This window comes from Hemiscyllium ocellatum, chromosome 11 (assembly GCF_020745735.1).
Source record: "Hemiscyllium ocellatum isolate sHemOce1 chromosome 11, sHemOce1.pat.X.cur, whole genome shotgun sequence".
Lineage (NCBI taxonomy): Eukaryota > Metazoa > Chordata > Chondrichthyes > Orectolobiformes > Hemiscylliidae > Hemiscyllium > Hemiscyllium ocellatum.
The window spans coordinates 21,394,935-21,422,422 of record NC_083411.1 but is presented as its reverse complement, the minus strand read 5'-3'; the positions used below and the strand labels follow the sequence as shown (position 1 = coordinate 21,422,422).

Genomic DNA, 27,488 nt, shown 5'->3' with positions numbered 1-27,488 from the left:
GCCAGTACACTCCCCCTCTCACCTCCATCCAGGGCTCCAAACAGTCTTTCCAGGTGAGACAGAGGTTCACCTGCCTCTCTTCCAACCTAGCTTACTACATCAGGTGCTCCTGATGTGGTCTTCTCTATATTGGGGAGATCAAATGTAAACTCAGGGAAGGTTCACCGATCATCGCAGCCGGGTCCTCAGAGGCCAACCGGACTTCCCAGTCACCGCCCATTTTAAATTCCCTTCCCACTCCCTTTCCGACATAACCATCCCTGGAGGAACCATACCTCATCTTCTACCCGGGTAGCCTATAGCCCGGAGAACTCAGCATTGAGTTCTCCAATTTCAAATAACCTCCCTTCCCTTCCCCCGACTCCCTTCCCAGCTCTTCCCTCTCCCTTCCACTGCTCCCTGCCACCCAACTGGATTCATTCCTCCCACTGACCAACCAGGTTGTACCCTCTGCCTGTCTTCACCTATCCCCACCTCACCACCCTGCCCCTGCTACCCCCTTTATCTGCAGCTCCCTCCCACATCCACCCTCACTACTGAAGAAGGGTTACACCTAAAAAGTCGACTTCTCCAACTCCTGATACTGTCTGGCTTGCTGTGTTCTTCCAGCCTCCTGCCTGACTAACTTGGATTCCAGCATCTGCAGTTTCTTTGTCTCTAACCAATGATCTTATTGAATGGCGGAGCAGGCTCAAGGGACCAGACGTTCTATTCCTGCTCCTATATCTTATGTTCTTTCTTCTAATGCTGACTCTTGTGGCAAAACAAAATGGTGCTGGTGACCGCAATATTGGCTACCCATCTTATAGCCCAAAGGAAGAAGAAAATCAAATTGCAAGAAAAGGGGGTGACACAAGCTTTATTATGACTTTGAGTGACACCAAAACTCAGTTTAAGCCCACAGTTGCCCCAAATGTTTGAGTCTTTTCATGTTTGTTTTACCTTTGGGCCTATGTGGTTGGTGTGAAGCATTGTGATTGTCATGAGTTTGACTGTGTGTATAGCTTGGAGAAGATATAGGCATCTGTCCTGATGTCAGGGCTAAGTAGAGCCAGGCTTGCAGGCAGAGGGAGCATTCCTCCACTTTACATGGAGTTCATCTGGGCAGTATGCATAATTTACATAAACAGCACGGCATTGGTGCAAAACATTTTCATTTCCGCACCAACTGTGCCCTTTCACATTCAGGGCTGTGAGCTCAAAAGCTGCTAGAGCACATGTACTTTAATGGAAATGCTCAGCGTTCATGTGGATACGCATGCTGACACCAATTTCTATCTTCAAATCAAAGCTGGGAGTCAAACATCCATTGAAACTTGTCTTTCTTCTTCCATCACCTCACTGAGAGGATTAACTGGATTTCGAAATCAGGCTGGGGCAAATTACTCCAATTCTATCACTAAACCTGTTGAGATCATTACAGACTAAGAACATCACCATTCTGTAATAAAGTCAATTTATTACAATGTTATAAAACATTCTGATTTTGAGTTCTGATGAAACAGCCCCCATATATCATGAGTACAAAGTGGCCTGAGTTTCTGTTTGAAAATGATACAAATCTTGGCACATGGCAAGAGTAACAAATGTCTAGAGCAATGTGAATATAGATAGGCCAATGGAAATACCCAGCTGGATAACAGGACTATTCTTCTGTTGAGACTGAAGTTTCAGTACTTTGTTGAAAAGCGTTTAAGGAGCATTATATGCTGGTAGATTTGCCACACAAGTATTTCAGTACACGTGCATGGAAGTTGACAGTGTCTGTATGTGGTTCGAGATACAACCTTTGAAGAGTTGGACAACTGGCCCACAACTGTATGACACAAATATGTTTAGCTGAGATATGACACTATATGGAATGATATGAATTCACCAGATGGTTAATAGTCACCAATATGCATAGGATAAGATGTGTCTTATATGTTTCTGTTTTTGCCATGTTGCAACAAATAAATTGTAAAAAAATGAAAGAGAGCATGTTTTGGACTTGGTGTACTATCTACTTTGGGCAGTTTTCTGGGTCTTTTTGATCAGTATCCTTTCTCAGGTTTATACCTCATCCATGAAAAAAGGTGGATGAAGTAGCTTTTCTTTGTTCCATTCGCTCCAGTGCTGTCACCTGAGCTGCAAGCGCAATTTTATGTGTAGCTGTTAAAATCAACGAGCTTAGTTGGCCATGATCCATTTTCTCAGCGAGTCTATTCACACACGTGCCTACTTCTGTACTTCAGCAGTCCTCTTGATTCTGCATTAGTTTAATTTTTGTCCGTTATGAAAACTGACATCTGTGTGCATGTGTCCTCGTCCTCACAAACATTCCATTTTCATGTGTTTGCATGGAGCAGATGAAAAGTTCACCATCATTGCGTGCCTCCACAACTGGGCATTGTATGTCTCTTGTTGGCTCAGTATTTCCTAACCATATTGTTTCTGTTTTAATATTTACTATCTTTCCATTTCACTGCATAGAGTTTGGCCGCTGATTGATGTTTATACTGCGTGTTCTTTTGCATCTTGATTTACCACAGGCGAAAAAGGCTCTCCTGGTGTGGTTGGCTTCCCAGGCATTCCTGGTCGACAAGGCCAGCCAGGCTTTGATGGAAATAAAGGAGAAATGGGCAGCCCAGGTAGACCAGGCTTCCCCGGTTCCATAGGCAGGAAAGGAATGAAAGGTGAGCTGCAAATCCAAAGCTGTTTTACACTTCTGTCCCACTTCCAAGTGGATGCCATTTCCATCAATTTGTTTCAGGTAGATAAATGATGAAGCTTTTTTGCTGGGACTGTCTTGAATGTTAAGTCAGATTGGGCCTACAATGTAAGATGCAACATGTTTATAGCTTGTATTGTGCATGCGTAAGACAGCGTCTAAGGGGGTGATTTTAACTTTGTCAGACTTGTGGAAACTGCTTAATGTATCCAGGTTATTTGGCCACCTAGCCAGAGTTATGTTTCCATATTTTAAGGTGCTCATTTGCGTGGGACATCCAGCAGTGTCCTTCTTGAAATCTGTAGATCAGTCTTCAATGATGTTACAGGCAGTGTTTATCATAGAATCTCGAGTGTGTGGAAACAGACCATTTGGTCCATCAAGCTCACAAAGAGCATCCCACCCAGACCCACCCTTTGCTTAGAATGCTACATTTCCCATGGCTAATCCATCTAGCCCACATATCCCTGGGCACAATGGGCAATTTCCTCATGGCCAGTCCACCTAATCTGCATATCTTTAGACTGTGGGAGGAAACTGGACCACCCAGAGGAAACCCACGCAGACACAGGGAGAGCGTGCAAACCCCACACAGACTGTCAGCTGAGGGTGGAATTGAACCCGGGTCCCTGATGCTGTGAGGCAGCAGTGCTAACCACTAAGCCACCACGATGCTCTTCTAACCCTCTCCTCTTTGCAGTTTCTCACCCCTCTGCCAATCCCGCATATGAGGCTCTCCAGTGGCAGCCTCCTGTATTCAGACAGTGTGCTTCTGCCCATTGATGGAGAACAGCCTCACAGCATTACAGGCGAGACCTGGGAGGTAAAACTTGCAGTCCTTAAATGAGCAATATCAGGGTGATCTACCTTGCCCCCAACTCCCTGAATCGCAGCACTGGTTAAACCAAGGCTTAGAATTGTATTCACATTTATTGATAGAGATAAATCCTTCAGTGTCAAATGACAGAACGTTTTAGTTTTCTTTGTTTTCCCATGATTGAGTGCAGTGCTCAGTTGTAGTCTGTCTCTGTATTGTTGTCTGATTAGAGATCAACAAATTTTTCATCAAATGTGAATTAAACATTTTTAACTACAAAGTTCAATCTACGTTAAGCATGGCCTCCAATCATTAAGCTAATGGGGAACTTATATATCATAAACTAATTTCAAGTACAATCTTATTTGATTGATTGATTAACACAAACCAATGTTCAGATATGTAATAATTTCGTTGACAATATTTGGACCAATTCTGAACCACTTTATAATTGAAACCAGTGTAACAGTGCCCAGCTTATGTGGCAAATTGTGATCTGCGCTTTGGATACATTTAGTGTCTTGGATTTCATGTGAATAATTTTGGTGAGACAGTTAAATTCCCACTCATGTCTGCAATTGGCTGTTCACCACCTGATGCCTTTGTTCTCCTCCAGGTGATAGGGGTGATGTTGGATTCCCTGGGCGCCCGCCTCCTCTTGTAGGAGGCTTTCCAGGACCAAGAGGTGACCCTGGCAATCCTGGGAAACAAGGGTTTTCTGGGATGAGAGGTAATCTGTTTTAAATTTTAATATCATGCCATCTTGTCTGATTTTCATGGTATGTGGCATTTTGAGGTGGATGCATGCAGTACCTGCTATGGTTTCAGATGATAGTTGCACATTCTTGGATCCATTAATATGCAGTGTGCCAGTACATGCCTATTCATAGAGGCTTCAGAAAGTCCCAGTTTAGGATCTCAGGCCTCAGTTACATCTTCATTCTGCCTGAGTGCAATTATAGTAAAGATAGCAGCTATCAGTTTGGAGTGTGAAAGGAAGATCAGGTAACTGGGGCTGTGGGGGAGGGTGATGATCATTGAGATGTGGAGTTAGGGTTGGGGAATGTGTTTCTCCTGATTTAACATACTGACAGAGAACTACAGCATGGAAGGAGGCCTTTTGGCCTATTGTGTCTTAATCTTGGAATTTCCTCCCATATGGCATTGTGGGTCAACCCACTGCAGGATGGAGTGGTTGAAGAAGGCAGCTCACCCCCCACCTTCTCAAGGGCAATTAGGGATGGACAATAAATGCTGGCCTGGCCAGTGACGCCCACATCCCAGAAATGAATAAAACAATCAGTGACTTATCTGCTCAAGTCCCATTATCCAGTCTTTGGCCCATAGCCTGATTTGTTTCAGAACTTCAAATGCTCATCTAAATACTTCCTAAATGTTGTGATAGTTCCTGCTTCTACCATCCTTTCAAGCAGTGAATTGCAGATGCCCAGCACCCAAACGTTCCTTAAAACCCGCTCACCATAACCCTTAATTTCTTTACGTAAAATCTCCGGCAGCTAAAATTGATGCCTCCTCGTGATTGACATTTGTACGAAGGGCAAGGGCTTTCTTTTCATTCACAGGTTGAGGGTGTCTCTGGCTAGACCAGCATTTATTGTCCATCGCTAAATTAAAACTTGCTGTGTAATTCAGCCCAGGTTGGAATTCAGTTTCCTTCCCTTAAAGGACATTAGTGAATCAGACAACTGACAAAGGATTCATGATCATTGTTAGAGTCTTAAATCCAGATATTTATTGAATTCAAATTCCATCATCTACTGTGGCAGGATTCAACCCCGGGTCTCTGGAATATTACTTGGGTCCCTGGAATAGTGGTTCAATGATAAACACTAGGCCATTACCTCCCCTGAGGTTTCTTCTTATCTATGCCCTGCATAATTTTATACACCTAAAACAGGCTCCCCCCCACCCTGCTCTCAGGAAGAAAGACTGGACCTATCTACTCCTAGAGTGTGGTGAGAAAAAACTGCACACTATTCCAGCTGTGACTTAACTAGCATCTTGTACAGCTCTATTGTAATCTTGAATCCAGTAATTTGACCTTACAAACACCAGTATCCAATACACTTTCTCAATTGTATTAATCACCTGTCATGTTATCTTCAAGGATCTGTGGACATGCACATAAAGATCTCTGATCCTTTGTACTTCCCAAGTTCCTTCCGCTCATTGTGTATTCCACTGCCTTGTTAGTCCTGCAAAAATATATCACCTCCCACTTCCCCATGTTAAATTCCATTTACCATTGTTCTGCCTATCTGACCAGCCATCAGTACTGTCCTGTCGGTTAAGGCTTTCCTCGTCCTTATTTACCACACACACACCACTAATCTTCATGTCATTGTGAATGTACTGACCAGATCTCCTCAGGATTAAGGTGAGACCTGAGATGATGCACTATCACATGTAGAAAAATCTGAACGCAGCCAGAAAATAACTAGCAGGATTTGCTATTTGCCTTATCTGGAACAAGTATCATTAAGCTGAAAAGTGCTCAGAGACAACAGTGAGAATTACCTCTGACTGGAAGGCTGAAACAAGAGATATAACATGTAAAAGCATTCAAAGGGATTACACAGGCAATTAATGTGCTAATGTACTATGCCAACTGCATCCTCCTCAGAAGTACTTCATTAATTAAATTTCCCCCAAAACAATGTGTGGTTATAAATATTTCATCATAACTGATATTTTTACTTATGTGGTCAACACTTTGAATTAGTTTCAAAGCATGATGAAAACCCTGGAATTAATTTTGTGCTGTACATCTTTATGACTCTATGATGCCTAAGGGGTTCTTTCTGGAAGGATTAAATATTGGCTTCCTCATTCATATTCACCTTTTAATCTTGTGATTTGCTGGTTTTAATGACATGGACAAGATATACTGGTTTGAGTAGTCTATTGTTATTCTGGCTTAATCTCTGTACATTATTTCCCTCATAAAATCAGACTACACCATTTAATCCTTCGTTATTTATAAAATTATTGATGGTATTCAGAGATCTGCAAGAGAACTATATTTGGAATAAAAGTTACAAATGACCTTCCTGGTCTTTGTCAATGACTTTTACCATAAGGCGCACAATGCAGGCACCGCTCTGTGGACACCTCAATAAAGACTCTGCTCTAATCAGTCCGCTGCTTGTTCAACTCAGACCATGGAACTGAAATTGTGTATGTAAAAATTCACAACTACTGACAGAATGACAAAAGGATGCTCAGAGTGAAATCTATAAGCAATTCAAATAAACTAAGGTACAACAAAGGAACAAAATATAGTTGAAACACAGTTAAGTGATAATGGCAGCTAGTTTACTCTACCAGCTCCAATCAAAGTGAAAGGTGTCATTTTTCCCATGTGCACTGACTAAATTACAAAATAGCAATGTATATGTTGAAAAATCCAGAGCACTTACACATCACTTTACAATTATACTGGGAAGAGGCGATTTCAAAGTGTATTCTACCCTAATCTTCTGAGTGAATTTTGAGAAGATTTGTAGCTCAGGTTGAGGTTCTGGTTTAGGTTTGGTCCCTGAGCTGGAAGGTTCATTTCCAGACGTTTCGTCACCCTACCAGGTAACATCTTCAGTGGGCCTCTGGGCAAAGCACTGTTGATAAATCCTGTATTCTATTTATATGTTTGGGTTTCTTTGAGTTGATGATGTCATTTCCTGTGGTGACATCATTTCCTGTGGTGGTGTCACTTCTGGTTCTTTTTCAGAGGGGGTGATAGGTCGGGTCTGTTTGTTGTTAGAGTTCAGGTTGGAATGCTATGCTTCTAGGAATTCTCATACATGTCTCTTTTCGGCTTGTCCTAGAATGGATGTGTTGTCCTAGTCAAAGTGGTGTGCAAACTCATCTGTATGTGAGGATACTAATGAGAGAGGGTCATGTCATTTTGTGGCTAGTTAATGTTCATGTATCCTTCTCCTTGAAGAACAGAGTAAACAGACTGCAGAATTCTATAGGCATACTTTGAGCTCCAAGTTGATATAATTTATAAATAGCACATGTTCAATATTGGTGCCCAAGATGAAAAAGAGTCCATTGATCCATATGTTAAGCCATTAAACTCAGCTCACAGAATCCTCATAATTTGTGCAGCAATAAGATTCTCTAATTAAAGACAGAATTGTGTTAAGCTTAAGAGATTCCACAATAAGAGCACATCAACCAAGAGAGGAGATGCTCACTCTTAGGAAAGCATTTGACAAATGGAGAAGTGCTGAGGCAGTAAATCAGCAACTGGAGCACATTCATGGCAGAACCAACCAGGTCTTGCAGTAAGCTGAGATTGTCCAGCCATACAGGGCAGAACAAACATGGAGAAAAGCATCAACAGAAATTGCTGGGGAGGCTCGGCAGGTCTGTCAGCATCTGTGATGAGAAATCAGGGTTAACACTTCAAGTCGAGTGACCGTTCCTCAGAACTCAGTTCTTTCAGTTTTTAATGGGAGAAGGGCAGGATGTAAGTATTGCAGAAAAGAAAGAGAAGTGGGTCCAGCATGGAGAAGCAGTGATCTCTAACTAAGAAAATGATTCACGTTGCACTCATGTGAAGCTGAGAAGAAGCATAAAGGTCAAGTAATGATGGAGAGATATCATCTGAAGATTCTGACACATCACATACACCATACAACAGGTGCGTTCAGTCAAGCCGATAGGGGCAGCATAGTTTGTGACTGTTAGAATGAGGACTGTAGAAGGAGAACAAGATTAAGTGTCATGCAGATTTCAATGTGTCTGGCTAAAATATGACCTTCACAGACCTTTACAATGTAACTTAACATGGCTCCAAAATGAAGCCCTTGAAAGCAAGATTGAGGCTGTATAATAGCAGCAGAAATCTGTGAGAGAAATTGAGGACTGCAGATGCTGGCGATCAGAGGAAGCCCTGATCAAGATCTTTTTACCGAAACATTGACTCTTCTGCTCCTCAGATGCTGCCTGACGTGCTGTGCTTTTCCAGCACCACAGTCTCAACTCCCATACATCTGTGAGCACAATCCAATAGCAGGAGTGAAGATCGGGAGTTTCAGATTGTAGATAGTGGCATCTCACATATCTCACCATGTGCCTCAACTGAAACAATTCCAAAGCTTGGACTAGTGACCCTCAACTTGCCAAGAGAAATTTGTTCACATGTCACAACGCACTAAACCATTAACTGTGGAACATATTCTGGACGAGTACAGCAATGTGTTTACAGAGTTGTTATGTCTTTTAAGAGAGTATGATTTTCAAGTAGATGTGAATGCAAGACCAATTCAGTATCTGCCAAGGATAGTTCCAGCTGCCCTCAAGAGCAGCCTGAAAGAGAAGAACTGGGAAACAGGAAAGTAATCAAGGAACCGGCATTTCCTACAGAATGGACTCGCAGCATGGTAGCAGTGAAACAACTTGGAAAGCTGAGAACATTGATTAACCCAAAGGATCTAAATATTGAGATATATCATTGCCAAATGGAAACCATCAGAGGAAATAGGCCACTACTTGCAAAGGCAAACGTTCTCACGACCCTAGGAGGATGGTTACTGGCACGTGAAGCTGAAAGGAACAGCAGCTCTCTAACCAGATTCTGGAGGTCCATTTGGTATATCGATGACTCTGGCAGAATAACAGCATAGCCAGCGTAAGATTGTCAGCGATCCTCCCAGTATGGAAGCTGTAGTGGATGATTTTCTCATTTCTGGATGTGGAGACGCAGTGGAAGAATGCATTGTTGGCCACAGTCAGAATCTATCGTAACCACAGACAGAGATTACAAGACAAAGTTGAAGCTGACAAGAAAAAAATTCAGTTAAAGAAGCCTCAAGTCAAATCAAGTATGTTGGCAATGTCCTGACAACAAAATGTCTTTGCCTGCATCCAGAAAAAGTAAGACCTGTAGCAGCAATGCAGCAACCAATAGATGTAAACGCAGTGCAGCGACTTCTTGTCTAAGTTATTGCCATAGTGTGAAACATTATGCAAAGTCATGGTCAACAACAAGCAGTGGCATTGGGGCACAGAACCAGGAACACTGATCGCTAAAACCAAGCAACTACTGATGGCAATCAGTGCTAGTGCTCAAATACATGATGATCGCTCAAATCAAGCAAACAAGGTGCAAATCTCCCAAGTGTTGCAAACAATAATGGTGAAAAGATGGCCTGAAAGCATCAAGGACAAATGCGTTGCTATAAAGTGCATATTAGATTAGATTCCCTACAGTGTGGAAGCAGGCCCTTTGGCCCAACAAGTCCACACTGACCCTCCGAAGAGTAACCCATCCAGACCCATTTCCCTCTAACTAAGGTACGTAACACTATGGGTAATTTAGCGCTGCCAATTCATGTATCCTGCATATCTTTGGAGCGTGGGGGGAAACCAGAGCACCGGGAGGAAACCCATGCAGAAACAGGGAGAATGTGCAAATTCCACGCGGACAGTCGCCCAAGGCTGGAATTGAACATGGTCCCTGGTGCTGTGAGGCAGCAGTGCTAACCACTGAGCCACCATATTGGCCCAAACTGCCACCCCAGCCTCAACCTTACTTTTGAGGGCTTCATTTTGGAGCCGTGTTAAGTTACATTGTAAAGCTTTGTGAAGGTCATATTGTAGCAAGACACATTAGAGTCGGTGTAACACTTAATGTTGTTCCCCTTCTACAGTATAGTGGTCATATGCAGATGATTTTACAGCCCAAGGTGGCATTTAGTACAATGGAAATAGAGTCATTATCCCAATGGGGTTTGAGAGAAGAGATGTTAAAGTGCTTCCAAGGAAATCATCAAGAAGTTGAATTTAGTCTGAGACAGGCAAGAGCTGTTCTCTATTGGTCAAACATGAGCAAAGAAAGTAAGATGACATCAGCCTGCGCTTGTAATGAGTCCCAAGCTAAGCGAGCTGGAAAGCTGCTAATGATAATAACATTCCAGACACATAAAGCTAGGTGGAAACCTCTTCATACTTGCAGGAACTGATTACCTTCTCACAATAGACTACAATTCTGACTACTGGGAAGTGAACTAACTGGCTTCAATAACTACTGAGATTGCCAAATGCTGGAAAACACACTTCACCTGTTACAGTATATCCCAGCACAAGGATGAGCAACATCATCTTTCATTCATGAGCAGAGATTTTACCTGCTTCATAAAGGATTGAAATATTCAGTATCATACTTTTGTTCTATTTGACTGGGGATAGTATGGAGATGCTGTAGCAGCATTGAAAACCATCAAGGAATCATAAAGAAGTTGAATGAATTTAACACAGATGTATACAAGGAAATCCTCAAGTGTGGAAAACACACCAACTGAATACATGGAGGACAGTCCTGTACAAACACTCATACTAAGCTATACCCAATAACCATGTACATGGCAGGTACTCATGTGACTCTGCCAATGTTGTCTATCTCATAAGCTGCAAGCAAGGATACCCTGAGGCATGGTACATTGGTGAGACCAAGCAGATGCTACAACAATGGGTGATTGGACATAGGACACAGGACACCGTGCAACATTTGCCTAACAGGGATGTTCCCTCCCAGGCAGAGAACACTTCAGCAATCAGGGTCTTTTGACCTCGGACCTTCAGGTGACCATCCTCCAAGGCAGACTTCAGGACACGCAAAGAGGCCAAGCAGAGGCTGGTAGCAAAGTTCGATACCCATGAGGATGGCCTCAACCAGGACCTTTGGTTCATGTCGCATTACAGGTGACCCCACTACACACACACGCACACACCCTCTCACAGGGTTATACTCCATCACACTCACATACACATTCTACTAAGCATGCACACGCAAACACACTCACACTCACACGCACATACTCACATTCTCTCTGTCTCTCATGCATGCATGCACACATATAAGTCTATGGGGTGAATTTGTATTTGCAGAATTGTATTTGCAGATACATTCTATTTTGCTCAAAAAGTGCACAATCTGTTGGCAATCAATGCAGGCAAACAATCCATGTAACATTTTATAAATTCCTACTTTGGAAATAGAACCAATCTGACACAAGATTGGGAAACAGACAGACTCTAACCTCATATCTTCAATACATTGTCTGAGCTGAGATGTCACCTTTTTTTATATAAAATCTCAAGTTATCTCAAGAATGTGAAAAGAAGTGCTGGGATTTACATAGTAATGAACCGAAATCTGCAACCCATTCTAAAAGTTGAAAGACTTAACAGCAATCAAGGGTTTGTTCAATATAACATTACAGTTGCATGACATATAATCTTTTGCTTTTATATCTGTGTCTTATGATCCTGCTCCATGGCTACCTGATTAAGGAGCAATCCCTGAAAGCTGTTACTTTCAAATAAACCTGTTGGACCATAACCTGGTGTTGTGTGATTTTTAACTTTGTATAGCCAACCCGTTCTTCAAAAATGCTGCTGAAGCCAGACATAGCAGCAGGGAGCCAAATTTCATTTTGACACACTTGCTAAATCATTGCCATAGTACAACATGGGAGAGGCAGACAGGGTATAAAAATTGAAAAAATATAGAACTTGGGCCTGTGTAGAGTGGTTGTTACCTTGTTCATATGCAGTGGAAGTGAATAATCAGATATGCCATCACAACCGCAAGTATATGTCATGATTTGGAGATGCCGGTGTTGGACTGAGGTGTACAAAGTTAAAAATCACACAACACCAGGTTATAGTCCAACAGGTTTAATTGGAAACACGCTAGCTTTCGGAGCAACACTCCTTCATCAGGTGATTGTGGAGGGTTCGATCGTAACACAGAATTTATAACAAAAATTTGCAGTATGATGTAACTGAAATTATACATTGAAAAATTGATCATCTGTTAAGCTTTTCATCTGTTAGAATACAGTGATATGATGTTTTCACCCATACCTGTTGCTACGTCTGGCTTCAGCAGCATTTTTGAAGAACAGGTTAGCTATACAAAGTTAAAAATCACACAACACCAGGTTATAGTCCAACAGATTTATTTGAAAGTAACAGTTTTCAGAGATTGCTCCTTAATCAGGTAGCCATGGAGCAGGATCATAAGATACAAATTTATAGCAAAAGATTATAGTGTCAAGTATATGTGCCCAGCTGGAGAAGCTTAAGATCACCCTGGCAGGCAGGTGATCAGAAAGATATAAACTCACCATCAGCACTATCTACAGATCAACCATCAAGCCCAGAGACTCCCAGTAACCCAACAACTATGATGGAACAGCAATATCTACCATGGCAATAATAAATGATGCAGGAACAAGACTCCCTGGTGAAGGAAGATCACGCTGATGACCAGCAGAAAACAGCATGCATGTGTCCAATGTACAATATATATGCAGAAACTGATGAGAATAATGAATTGTTGAGGCATAGAACAATGGTGTGTGTATATTGGGAATCTTGATCACCTCCAAATCTAAACATAAGGCATCTATACTTTTTATAGAAAGGAGAATGTTCGGATTAAAATGCAATTATGTACAAAATGTCCATTCTGGTCTGCCATAGTCATGTGACCTCACAGATGAGGAACGCACACTTTAGCAGCCATCTCACAGATAATTAAATAAAGAATTCATTCTGACTAGACTCTTGGCTGTTTGAGTCAAGATTCAAGTGGTGCTGGAAAAGCACAGCAAGTCAGGCAGCATCCGAGGAGCAAGAAAATCGACGTTTCAGGCAAAAGCCCTCAGCTCCCTGTCTCATTCCTGGTGAAGTGCTTTTACCCGAAACATCAATTTTCCTGCTGCTCGGTGGCTGCCTGACCTGCTGTGCTTTTCCACCATCACTCTGATCTTGACTCTGATCTCCAGCATCTGCAGTCCTCATTTTTGCCTGTTGGCTGTTCAGGCATACTGAGTTTTGGCTCTTTTTGCTTAGTTTCCTCTCTACACTAATGGGCACAGAATTGGCAGTGATACTAAAGATGTGATACAAAGTTCTTTTTGTCTGTTTCTGACCTATTATAAACACTGCAGATAATGGTAAACATAGGCCAATGCCTGGTATTTTTCACCCAAGTCTATTGAGGTAAAATAAGTTGAATGTGCATGGGCCAAGATTCCAGTTTCTTGTTTTTAACCACAAAATGGACATAGCAAACATGCAGGATTCCAAATTTCAAGCACAAATTCAATCCATTGCAAGCTGTGTTTCTGAAAACATTTCCCTCAGTTTAAAATCTATTTTACTAGAAACTGGTCGTGTTCATGAAATTGATTTCACTCCCACCAGTGGGATTTTCTGCAAATTGCACTCACTCGCAGGTCTTCTACAAGTTTTGAAATTCTTTGAGTGCAGTGACAAAAATGGACAGTCTTTACAATATTTTTAACGTTCTTTTTATTTACTACGATATAAAACTGACTAATTGCTCCCAGTCATGACTAGCAAGTATTTTAATCATTCTCATTTAACCAAGATGGTGGCAAAGTAGGGCTCCCGTGCTGGAGCTTGTCTGCTGTGACTACATTTCTTTTTTTTTTCTATTTTCTTGGTTTTTTACATGTTTACACTTTTATTTATTTACCTCTTGAGCTCGGATGGCATCGGCAGTGAACGCCCAGGACGTCAAGTGAGCCCAGCACAGAGGGCAGTAGTCCCATAACGGAGGGCAGTAGTTCCAGTGTGGAGGGTAATAGGCCCAGCACGGAGGGCAGTAGTCCCATAACGGAGGGTAGTAGTCCCAGTGCGGGGGTTATAGGCCCAGCGTGGAGAGTAATATGCTCAGCACGGAGGGCAGTAGTCCCAGTGCGGAGGGCAGTAGGCCCAGCATGGAGGGCAGTAAGCCCAGCACAGAGGACAGTAGGCCCAGCGCGGAAGGCAGTAGTTCCAGTGTGGAGGCCAGTAGGCCCAGCGCGGAGGGCAGTAGGCCCAGCGTGGAGGGCAGTAAGCCCAGGACAGAGGACAGTAGGCCCAGCACGGAGGGCAGTAGTTCCAGTATGGAGGGCAATAGGCCCAGCGCGGTGGGCAGTAGGCCCAGCGCAGAGGACGACAGGCCCAACGTAGGGAATGGTTGTCCCAACACGGAGGACGACAGTCCCAGTGCAGAGGATGGTAGTCCCAGCGCAGACCTTGAGCCTTCGTAAAACTGGTGGTATGTGTGGTGACATGGTAGTCTTTTCACCGCAGTGGTGTACCCTATACTTGAGTACACATGACAATAAAACCTAAATCTAAATCAATTTATAGTTTTGAGGAAGGGTCACTGGATCCGAAATGTTAACTCTGGTTTCTCTTCATAAATGCTGCCAGACCTGATGAACATTTTCAACACCGTATGTTTTTGTTTCTGAATTGTGGAGTCTGCGGTTCTTTTGGCGTTCATTTAGTTTTCAATTTAACATCAATTTACTCACAAAATTTTGAACACTACCATTAAAAAACGCTTTGTTGTAAACCCAATATTGCATTTGGGTAAAAAATGAGGTCTGCAGATGCTGGAGATCACAGTTGAAGATGTGTTGCTGGTTAAAGCACAGCAGGTTAGGCAGCATCCAAGGAATAGGAAATTCGACGATGATGAAGGGCTTATGCCCGAAACATCGAATTTCCTATTCCTTGGATGCTGCCTAACCTGCTGTGCTTTAACCAGCAACACACTTTCAACCAATATTGCATTTACCAAGATGCTCCAACTTACCACTCTTGAATATATTTCAAAGTATTTCCTATTTTAAAAAGTCAAGTTTTAAAATGTTGCTTAGTCTCGCTAGTTCATGGAAAACTTTATATTTGGTGATATGAAAGTGAGCTTGAAGGAAATTTGGGAGGGGTGAATTTTCTAAGAATATTTTGTTTTAAGTGGACATCATGTTATTTGCACATGGCACCCATTTTGCCAATTGTACTGAAAGTGGAAATACTACCTTATGAAATTAATTCTAAATGATAAAGCGAATTCTTGTTTTCAAACAGGAAACAAAGGCTTCCCAGGGTCAATTGGTCGGCCTGGACTCCCAGGACCAAGTGGCCGTCCTGGGTTCGAGAAAGGTAGACCAGGTGATCAAGGGCCTCCGGGATATCCTGGACCACCAGGACAACCAGGGCCGAAAGGCTCCTTTGGCATTAATGGTTTCCCTGGATCGACGGGAGAAAAGGTAGGGATCTTGCTCAATCTTTGTCACTTATTTGCTGAAGAAGCTTCCTCATTTTCTATGCTCCAGTTGCAAAGGCAGTCAGTCAGGCTGAATTTGGTGATTACTGGGGGCAAAGCATGGTTCTTGTTTACATAACATCACAACCTCTTGGCATCCCAAAACACTTTACAATCAATTAAATCATTTTTCTGAAGTGTAGTCATTGATGTAATGTTAAAAAAAACACAACAATTGATTCCTGCACAGCAACCACCCTAAAAACAGCAACGTGATACTGACTAGGTAATGTGTCATCGTATTATTTTGCTTCAACCCCAGGGAATCAATGTGGACTTCAACAGTTTCCTCATTTCCCCTTCCCCCACCTCACCGCAGTTCCAAACTTCCAGCTCAGCACTGTCCCCATGATTTGTCCTACCTGCCTATCTTCTTTTCCACCTACCCACTCCACCCCTCCCAACCTATCACCTTCATTCCCTCCCCCACTCACCTATTGTACTCTATGCTACTTTCTCCCCATCCCACTCTCCTCTCACTTATCTCTCCAGCCTTCAGTTTCTCTGCATGTATTCCTTTTGCCTGAAATGTCGATTTTACTGCTCCTCGGATGCTGCCTGAACTGCTGTGCTCTTCCAGCACCACTGATCCAGAATCTGGTTTCCAGCATCTGCAGTCATTGTTTTTACTTAGTATTATTTTGCAGCAGATACTGAGGATAACTCTTCGACTCCTTTTCCAAAATAGCACCATTGGATCTTTTACATTGACCTGAGGGCCAATGGGGCTTTGGTGTAATGTTTCAGTCAAAAAAATCAACACCAGCAGCAAAGTAGCGCTCTGTCAGTATTAGCCTGGAGAGTTAACCTAGATTCTGTGCTCAGGTCTCTAGAGTGTGCCTTGAACTCTCCACTTTCCGACTCAAAGGCAAATGCTACAAAAGTGAGGGGGAAGTGAGGACTGCAAATGTTGAAGATCAGAGTTGAGAGTGTGGTGCTGGAAAAGCACAGCCAGTTAGGCAGCATCTGAGGAACAGGAGAATTGATGTTTCCTGATGAAGGGCTTAAGCCCAAAACTTTTAATTTTCCTGCCCCTCAGATGCTGCCTGACCTGCTGTGCTTTTCCAGCACCACACTCTTGGCTGCTACAAAAGTGATCACGGCTAAAACCATCTTTTATATTTGTATCATTCTTTGTATGTGAATTCAACAGGAAGATAGCTATAGATAGTGGGAGATATATATTAGGAATTGCTGACCTGGAGCAGGGCCCCTGGCTGATTTTTATGTTGGCACAGACCAGGAATGGAATCTGGGATTGTTTTGAACAGTTTCATACTATCAGGAATGAATTACACATTGACCCAGCTTACTACTGTAACTAGTGCTTTAGAGTTGTTTAAAAAAAGAGCAGAACATAACTCAACCAGGGATACCAGCAACATGTTCATTCCATATGGTGATTTGGAGGTTACGCTGTTTATTTCAGTGCAGTTTGATTGAAATCAGCAAAACCAGTGCAAATGATTGTGGAATTTCATGCTCAAATTAGGTCCAGAGCAAAGTTTCTGTGATGATTTGCATAGGTTCTGCTCACAAAATAAATTATAACTGTAATTTACTTCACCATTATTGCTAGATTCCGTTAATTGTCTGTATTTGTAAACCTTCGATGCTTTTAAAGTGATATTTTAGTCACAAGGGTACTAATACATACAAATTAAAAACTTTGAATAATTTATGGTTTATTAAAAAAAACTATGGCTCTGTAGAGTTTTAAAAATCATTTTCAGTTACTTAAAATGGTGCTACTCACGTGTGTGTGTGTGTGTGTGTGTGTCAGGAGGCGGGGGGAGAGGGGGAGAGAGGTCACATTGATTAAAAATACCGATCTCAGAATTCAATCAAACTGAACCAGGTAAGCCTTCTTAAATATATCAAAGAATATTTCTACAGCCAAAGACAATTAAAAAAAATTAAAATGCAGTCTAGTTTTACGTTTGGTGATATGCAAATGATGATGTGTGCTCCTATTACCAACTACGTCCAAAGCAGAAGCTCTACCTCAGAATAAATATGTAAAAATAAGTTTCATTTGTTTGCTAACCTGTATTAAATACTACTGTGTGCATGCCTGGTTTAGGAAAATATATTAAACATATCTAAAGATCTCTAAAAACAACAGATAAAAGCAATTGATTTTGAAATATTTTCCCCAAAACGTTTGAAGGATTTGCATTGCATTTAAAATATTGCAAATTTATTTCATGAAAAAATTATTAACCTTCTGAATATGGAGATAATCCCGAGTGATATTTTTACCATGTGACATTGATTTTGTCTTTGACATTCTGCACCAACATTTGGTTCCATATTGCTCTGATTAATTTGATTCATTGAGGTCAAGGTAGTATGGTTTCACCCATCTTTACAGCTACATTAATGTAGCTCTTGCATTGCTTGTGAAGACGATGAGTGAATGGTCCACAATTCTCTTGCTATTGGGCAATACCTTTTTATGTTGACTTGGCTGAGCATATCCCACCAACCTTTTGAACTGGAGCACTGAATTGATCAAATTGATCACCCCATTCCCCTCATTCTATACCAAAAGCTCAAGAAAGTGCACATATTGTGACCATTTCAAAGTGGCCTAGTGGTATTATTGCTAGACTATTAACCCAGAGACCCGGGTAATGTTCTCAGGACTTGGGTTTGAATTCCATCATGGTGAAGTTTGAATTCAATTAAAAGCTACAAGTACGTCTAATTGATTCACTAATGTCCTTGAGAGAAAGAAATTGCTGTCCTTCCCTGATCTACATGTGACTCCAAACCCATGGCAATACAATTGAATCTTAATTGCCTCTGACAGCTAGGGATGAGCAATAAATGCTGGCTAACCTGTGAATCAATTTCTTGAAAATATTTTCGGCAGAATGGTGGGGATGGTGTATTTAAGACTGGATGTTCAGCAAGAGGGAGTTCAAGCCTCCTTCCGTTCACTCAGCAAGACTGCAGGATGAATAAATCTCCACCATCCCAATATAGCATCAATAAGTAAGGTTCAAGACTCAGCAGAGTGGAGGATGGAGCTTGTGTCCCACTGCACCATATCGTCACACAATAGTGCTGAAGCAGTTATACTGACTAATAAGTTGAATCTCTCTGGTAATTATTGTAAAATGCATTCCTGATAATTAGTTAATCAGGTTGGGACTAGTCTGACATGGAGTCATAGTCACAGATATGTACAGCACTGAAACTTGTCCTTCAGTCCAACTCATCCTTGGAGACCAGATATTCTAAATTAGTCTAGTCCCATCTGCCAGCACTTGGCCCATATCCCTCTAAACCTTTCCTATTCATATACCCATCCAGATGTCTTTTAAATGTTGTAATTGTACCAGCCTCCACCACTTCCTCTGGCAGCTCATTCCATACAAGTACCACACTTCATGTGAAAAATTTGCCCCTTAAGCCCCTTTTAAATTTTTCCCTTAAACATATGCTCACTAGCTCTGAACTTCCCCACCCTAGGGAAAGGTTTTGTCTATTTACTCTATCCATGCCCCTCATGATTTTATAAACCTCTATAAGGTCACCCTGCATCCTCCGAAGCTCCAGGGAAAACAGCCCCAGCCTATTCAGCCTCTCCCTATAGCTCAAATCCTCCAACCCTGGCAATGTCCTTGTAAATCTTCTGTGAACCTTTTCAGGTTTCACAGCATCCTTCCTATAACTGTGTGGGAATGTTGAATAAGTGTGTGTCATGCAGATTGAATGCCCACCTAGAGCTCACTGTACAATGTTGTATCTAATAGGGTAATGATGGTCCACCGGGTCTTCCTGGATACCCTGGTGAATTGGGTTTTGTTGGTCCAAAAGGTAAGAAATTGGCAACTCTGCTTCCTTCTGATCTCTCGTTGCTGTAGGAGGCTTTTTCACTGCACTGTGTGGTTTCTTTACGATCACTGTGAGGCTGCTCCTGTGAATAAAATTGTTTGTTCATAGCCTGTTTGTTCCTTGCATGTTAAGTCCTGGATTGCTGTGCTGTTGCAAACCCACACAGCTGAGAGTGAAGGTCACTCCTTACCTGTTGTTACTTCTATACATTAAACATTGGACTCATCGCTAGAATCTCTGCTATAATTGCTACTACAAATTGCAAACTTGTATTTGTTTTGTTCAACACTCAATTTAAGAAACAAATCAAACTGTGCTTGGTAATACCAGCCTGTGTGAGTTACTTGTCAATCCCACCTTTGGGATTGACAATTCAGTAGAGCATGGAATCAAAGCTGTGACTCACCACACAATGAGGTCACAAATTTAACAACATGGGAGGAATCTCTGTCTCTGTTTAGTTGGAAGGAGCTGGAAGAATATCAGTTAACTACTGTATTGTTTAGCAGTGTGGTTTAGAAATATCTGAATTACTTTAGGTTGACAGAGAGAGAAAAATAGAATCAAAAAACAAATAAAAGATGCCAGAATTTTATAAATCATTGGTTTGGCCTCAGTTGGAGTATTTTGTATTAATCTGGGGACTACACTGCGGAATGCCCCTACGAAAGCAAAGAGGAGTGTCACCAGAACATTACAACAGATGAACTTGGAAATGTTCAGTGTGCTCTCCTTGAAATAGAGAAGGCGAAGACGTAACCTTATAGAGATTTTCAAGATGATGGGATAGAGATGAGGAGGAATTTCTTCTCTCAGAGAGTAATGAATCTTTACCCCGAAGGGAAATCAAGATAGGACATTAAATATATTCATGGCTGCGATAGATAGATTTTTAATCAGTACAGGAATCAAGGGCTATGGGGAAAAGGCAAAGTAGTATTGTAGATTATCAGATCAGCAATGATCTCATTGAATGGCAGAGGAGACTCAGTGGATGGAAGCCTGCTTCTCCTCCTACATCTTATGGTCTTATCATAGTGGTATATTTGGGAAGGCAAGTGAAATAACTCCACAGAGGCCAGTATCCCACCACCAAGTACCCTTTATTTCGATGTGCAGAGTCCTTAACACTGATCCAGTTCCCTCAGAGCCAGCTCTCAGAGTGAACAGAATCTCTGACACTCCTGTTTCATCAGGGATCCCTGACAGGAGCTATTAACCTGGCTCAATCAGGGAACTCATATTCTATGAAGTCTACCTGGCTGACCTTGTAACAATCACCACAACAGGATCAAACACTTGATGCCCTGCCAAGCTACACACTGTACCAAATGTGGTGTGGATAGGAGTCCCACAACTCTCCAACTCTCACTTGTGACTCCCTTCAGTTTCGGTTGGTGTGTGACCTTCCAGGGAAGAGTTGGAATGACAGGTGAGGTGGAAGATCTGAACAGCTCAGTACAGCTATGGCTTGGAACACAGAGACCTGGAAGGCGTGTGAAATATTCAGGATATTGTCATGACACCTGAGGCGCCAATTTTGTCCAGTGGCAAAAATAATGGAAATGCTCAACATTTCTGCCCCTGAGCATGATATCTCTCATTTTCACCAGAGCAGGAATGAGGACAGGGAATGTTTCATGCCTGTATGTTTTACAGAGGGAACTATATGTAGGTCATGAGTTGTCTTCACTGAAGTGGGGATTTGGTAGCTTTAGAGTGTGAAACCCAAAGTATGCTGCTTAAATATGGAAAGCGTGTGTCTGAACTCTGTGGATTTGTTTAGTTCATCAGGGTATGCCTTTTGAGTGATAAAGTATTCCTTTCTCTCTGGTGACAAGGCACCTTTGATAGAGATTGGGTGTATTTGGGGAGGACTTGAAGAGATAAGATGACTTTTGGAATCATTTAAAGCAGACATAAATACACATAAAAACTCATTACTGTCAAGCTCATTGGAAATGTCAATGCAATTGCCAAAAAGCATATAAAACTGTCACATGGACCTACCAAAAGGATCAGGAGGAACTGTCAAAATTACCTATCAAAGAAAACTGCCAATGGATTTAAAATACTCATTTATCAAATCATGTCTGGGAGTGTTAAAATATAAAGGTTGCTTGGTGTTCCACTGTGACTTTTTACATACTCCTGAGGTTTCCATTACTGGATTACTGCTGCAGGACTGATTTCACAACCATCCATTCTCACAATAGGGTCCTGGCTATTTCACAGTTTGACAATTACAAGCAGTTTTAGAAGCTTTGAAGCCAGACGATAAGAACATTCCATTGCTTATTATTATAAAGGATTGTGCATTTGAATTAAATGGTTTTCAAAGCCTTTTGCAGTTGGAGGAATGCAGATATAATAATTAAAAATGAGACAATGAGTTATAGGAGCAGAATAAGGCTACTTGGCCCATTGAGCCCCTTTAACATTTGATCATGGCTAACATGTTTCTGAACCCAATTCTCTTTCCCTCTCCCCATCGCCTTAATAATCAAAAACCTATCTATCTCTGTCTTAAACACACTCAATGACTTAGTCTCCACTGCCTTTTTTGGCAAAGAGTTCAATAGATGTCACACCCTCTAGCTGAAGACAATCCTCCTCATTTTAATTATAAAGGGTTGTTCTTTGACTCTGAGGCTGTGTCCTGAGGTCAAGTCTCTTCTCCAAGTGGAAATATCTTTTCAGTGTCCACTCTATCCAGGCCTCTCAGTAATCTGTAAGTTTCAATCAGATACCCCTCATCCTTCTAACCTCCATTGAGGACAGAGCCAGATTCCTCAACCACAAGCCTTTCATTCCCTGGGTCAGTATTGTAAATCTGCTCTGGACTCCTCCAAGGCCAACACATTCTTCCTTGAATTCAGGGTTCAAAACTGATTACAATGTTCCACATGTGATCTTACTACAGCCTTATACAGCCTCTACAATCTCTGTTCTTGAATTCTAGCTCTCTTGAAATGCTAACATTGAATTTGCCTTCCTAGTTGCTAACTGAGCCTGCATGTTCACCTTAAGAGAATCATGAACTAGAACTCCTTAAGTCCCTTTATGCTTCAGATTTCTGAAGCCTTTACCCATTTAGAAAATAATCTGCATGTCCAATCTTCCTACCAGAGTGTGTAACCTCACACTTTCCCACATTGTATTCCATCTGTTATTTCTTTGCCCACTCTCCTTGCCTCACAATTTCTTCTGTACTATTCCTCCTTCCTCAAAACAACTTGTCCCTGCACATATCTTTGTCTCATCTGCAAACTTAGTACTGATGCCTTCAGTTCCTTTGTCCAGATCGTTAATGTGTAACACGAATAGTTGTGGTCCCAATACTGACCCCTGTGGAACTCCACTAGTCACAGTTTGCCATCCTGAGAAAGACCCCTTTATCCCAACTCTCTGCCTTCTGTCATTCAGCTAATCCTCTGTCCATGCCAGTATCTTGTCCTTTACACCATTGACTCATCTTATTTAGCAGCCTCCTAGGCAGCATCTTGTCAAAGGCCTTCTGGAAATCCAAAGAGATCACGTCCACTGGCTGTCCTTTGTCTAACTTGGTTGTTACCTCCTCAAATAGTTCTACCAAATTTGAAAGGCATGACCTCCCCTTGATGAAGCTGTGCTGACTCAGCCCTATTTTACCATGCACTTCCAAGTACACCACAATCTCATCCTTCATAATTGACTCTAAAATCTTGCCAATGATTGAGGTCAGGCTAATTGACCAATAGTTTTCTGTCTTCTGCCTCTCTCCCCACCTCCTGAAACAGGAGAAGCAGTAGCTATTTTCCAGTCTGCTGGCACCCTCCCTGACTCTAGTGATTCCTGAAGGATCACCACCAATGCATCCACAACCTCCTCAGCTATCTGCTTCAGAAATCTGGGACATAGTTTCTCCAGCACCTTCCCCTTAATGTTGGCCACAGCACTCACCTCTGCCCCAATTCTCTTGAAGTTCTGGACTGCGGCTGGCGTCTCCCACTGTGATGTTATTCAGTTCCTTCACAATTTTATTGTTCCCCATTATTATTTCTCTAGCCTCATTTTCCAGAGGTCCAATGTCCATTCTCACCTTTGTCTTACCTTTTAAATATCTAAAAAAGCCTCTAACAATATCCTTTTATATTTCACACTACCTAACCCTCATCTTCCATCTTTTCCCTGCTTCATCATTGTATTATGAATATGCACCTGACAAAAATTCTCTTTTGACTACACAGGTGAACCTGGTGATAGAGTAACTGTGATAGGCCATATGGGAAGAAAAGGAGAACGTGGACAACCAGGGTATCCAGGTGAGGTGACTGGAGTTGTTCGAGTGTTCTGTTTTTCTCACATCTCATCCACACGCTCATGCATTCACTATCCGCTTTTGCTACTGTTCTGAAGGTGCAGACTGTCAAGTCTTTTGGCATCAGTTACCTGACTGGCTGGTGGGACTGGGACTTTGGGCAGCAGTAGACCACCAGAGGCTGGTGGGATTTGTCACCAGCTAGAAACCCAGCAGCCCATATTTGCCCAGCAAACTCTCATAGACAGCAATGTGATAACGACCAGATTATCTGTTTACATGGTCAACGGATGAATATTGGTCGGGACATCTCTGGTATCAACCTAGTGATCCTCTGCTGCACTTCCTGTATGTCAAGAGACCAAAGCTGCCTTAATACTCTAGATGTGGTCTCACCAAAGCCTAGTACAAGTAAAATAACGCAAGTCAACTTCTGAACTAAAATCCTCTTGTTCATTCTGGGATGTGGGTATTGGTGGCTGACCAATCCTGTAGATCATATTAACCCTGACTTCTGTTCATCGTATCAAGTTGTACCTCCCCATCATTGAAAGTCATTTATTTATTTAGATGCATAATCTTGCTGTTCCTTTCTCTAATTTCAGGTGGAAGAGGACAGACTGGTTTGCGTGGTGACCCTGGTCTCTCAGGTAGCCCTGGGCCTCCTGGACTTAAAGGATTGCCAGGTGAAAGAGGTCGACCAGCTGGCCCCGGTAAGAATCCTATAAACTGTTGTTTGACCATGGAAGTATAGCACAGAGGAGGACATTCTGCTCAACAGATCAGGGTTATTTAGTCATAGAGTCATTCAACATGGAAACAGACCCTTTGGTCTAACTAGTCCATGCTCTTCAAGGAATCTATCGGTCTCATCCTGTTCCTCTTGCTATCTCTCTGGTGTCACATATTGACTGAATTTGTCCTCTCCCAACATTGTTTGATGAGAGGTGCCTGCTATGTGCAGAATGCCTGAAGACTGCTGGAAGTCAAGCTCATGACCTATTTCTCTGATGTTACGGACACAGTGTACATTTTCAAATCCATAGAGTCCCTACAGTGTGGAAACAGGCCATTCGGCCGACGAGTCGACACCGGCCCTCCGAAAAGCATCCTGCCCAGACCCATCCCTCTACCCTGTCCCTGAAATCCTACATTTCCCATGGCAAATGCACCTAACTTACACATCCCTGAACACGATAGATAATTTAGCTTGGCCAATCCACTGAAAGCGCACATCTTTGCATGGTGGGAGGAAACCAGGGCACCCTGTGGAAACCCACGCAGCACGGGGCAAACATGCAAATTCCATACAGACAGTTGGCCAAAGGTGGAATCCAACCTGAGTCCCTGGTGCTGTGAAGCAGCAGTGGTAACCACTGAGCCACTGTGCATGTTGTCACTATGCTATTGTTTTTATGTCTGGTCTGTGCCTACTCAGTAGGTTTGTTTCAGTGAGTATAAACTGACCGTGTGACCACGAGATTTCCTGAGGTGCAACGTTTCTCAGCTTTATCATAAGGCACAATGATAAGGATGTTTGAAGTAATATTATTTTGCAATCATCTCACCAATCCATTTCTCCTGTGCTTAGGTGCTCCAGGTCTGCAAGGGATGGCTGGGACTCCAGGATACCAGGGACCTCGAGGATATCCAGGTCCTCCAGGACCTCCAGGTCAACTTTCTCAAGTAGGACAGAAAGGTGCTGACCATTACTGTCCAACTGTTACACTTGGTTATCAGAAGGATTGTAGTCAAGTAAAAATTTATTTTCATTGGTCTAATACCCACATGCTGGGTCAGGGTGCTGACAAATCATTGTATTGTTAACTTATTTCATATTTCATTTTACTCTTTTCTCTGAATCAGCCATCAATTAATCTCTCTCCAGAATGTGAAGCCAAAGAATGCACTGTTTTCTATTTGAAGAGTTGATTCATCAAAGCTTGAGATTGGTTTGCATACTCTTTAACCAGTAATTATACTGATTGTCTCCATCCTCTCAGATCTGTTAGGATCCCGGCTATGTCCCTGACAGGCATGGCATCATTGAGTCAGGCTGTATCTGCAACTTCAGGGGATTTCCCCGTTGTGGACCTTTGTCTCAGACTCCTGCAGGTTTGAGAAGCTGAGTCTGCCACTGACGTCTGCCTACCTTATGCACAGCTTTGACATAAAGACAGGGTTCGTGCGAAGTGTGCAATGCTCTGGCCGGCTGCTGCTAATTAGATTAGATTAGTTACAGTGTGGAAACAGCCCCTTCGACCCAACAAGTGCACACCGATCCTCCGAAAAGCAACCCACCCAGACATTTTCCCCTTCACCTAACATTAGAGGTAATTTAGCATGGCCAATTCACCCAACCTGTGGGAGGAAACCGGCGCAGACACCAGGAGAATGTGCAAACTCCCCACAGACAGTTGTCTGAGGCAGGCATTGAACCCGGGTCTCTGGCACTGTGAGGCAGCAGTGCTAACCACTGTGCCACCATGCCACTCATAAATTCTGGAGCAAGGAGAACCCATAGCATTGAGAAGCAGTCAGTTACTCACTACTCACCATCAGGTTGTTCTATGATATCTCCACAAACTCTCAAAGCACAAAGCCTAGCACCAGATTGCTTTAAGGATCCCTTTGCCGAGGTGATCAAGGGCAAACAGTAAGGAAATTGAACGAGGAGCCTGGGAATGGATCCTCTCATCTACTCACCTTTCTCAAGACCCTGTGAGACCCAAGCATGGGGAAGGCACACAAAATCCTCAAGCAAACCCACAAAATCCTGGAGCAGGATAGTGGAATTGGAAGAGAAAGAACTAACTTTTTCAATTTAATTCTTTTTTGCTGCAATTGGAAAGAAAGCATTCCGCGGATGTAAAATGATGATGGTTGCTCCTTTTAATACTTTATACGTAACACACATTCTGTGGCAGAGTCACACATGTATTTGTGACAGCCATTCCATCATACTTCCTGCACACAGTCAAGTCCAGTTATGCGAAAACAGTGCATCCTCCAAATCAAGGTGTGCAACAAATTGGGAGATTTGCTTGAAAGAATAAACTTGGCATCTCTTCCCTAGTTTTCTGAAAGTGAAAGGAGTACAGCTGCATGAGCAGCTTTCTAATGCCTTGAATGTCAAAGAAGGGGGCAAGTAGATAAGTTGGTTATTAATGCAGTAATACTGCAACTGGCAGTTTACTGGGGCTCATTGATGCTTGCATGAAGGGTATAAGCCTCTTCAATCTGACAGGAGAGTGTCAAACAGAGCAGAAGAAGATCATTTTGTTCCAGTTGTGCCCCTCAGTATTCCCACAGAGCTCAAAGACTATCCACTGTACACTACCTGTAACATTCAGTAGATTTTCCAGTATAAACCTCTCCAATTCCCTTGAAATTTACTGATATTTCAACCTCACTCAAAGTCCATTCCAAACATTCTATTTGATCCATTCACTTCTCCCTTTTGCAATTCCTTACTTGTCCCTTAGTGTCATTCACTGAACCATAATATAGTTTCTCAGTTTAAGGATCTGAAATGTCTCTTCTACTTCCTTACAATATCCTTTAATTTGACTTCATTTCCTTCAAGCCTTTCTTCATCCACTGTTCTTTCTGAGGTAAAACCCACTAATCTGGATGCAGCACAGCTTGG

At 42.3% G+C, this 27,488-nt stretch overlaps 1 protein-coding gene across 4 annotated transcripts in view; it reads left to right on the top strand.

The window, feature by feature from the left end:
- Positions 1-27,488, top strand: part of col4a6 (collagen, type IV, alpha 6) — a 418,566-nt gene that overhangs the window by 348,529 nt on the left and 42,549 nt on the right. For all 4 annotated transcript variants that reach the window (XM_060832451.1, XM_060832452.1, XM_060832449.1 and 1 more), the window contains 7 exons: positions 2,532-2,675; positions 4,144-4,257; positions 15,456-15,637; positions 19,458-19,521; positions 23,769-23,843; positions 24,445-24,552; positions 25,431-25,538. In XM_060832451.1, the coding sequence (XP_060688434.1) occupies positions 2,532-2,675; positions 4,144-4,257; positions 15,456-15,637; positions 19,458-19,521; positions 23,769-23,843; positions 24,445-24,552; positions 25,431-25,538 (795 nt within the window). The remainder of the gene's footprint in view (positions 1-2,531; positions 2,676-4,143; positions 4,258-15,455; positions 15,638-19,457; positions 19,522-23,768; positions 23,844-24,444; positions 24,553-25,430; positions 25,539-27,488) is intronic.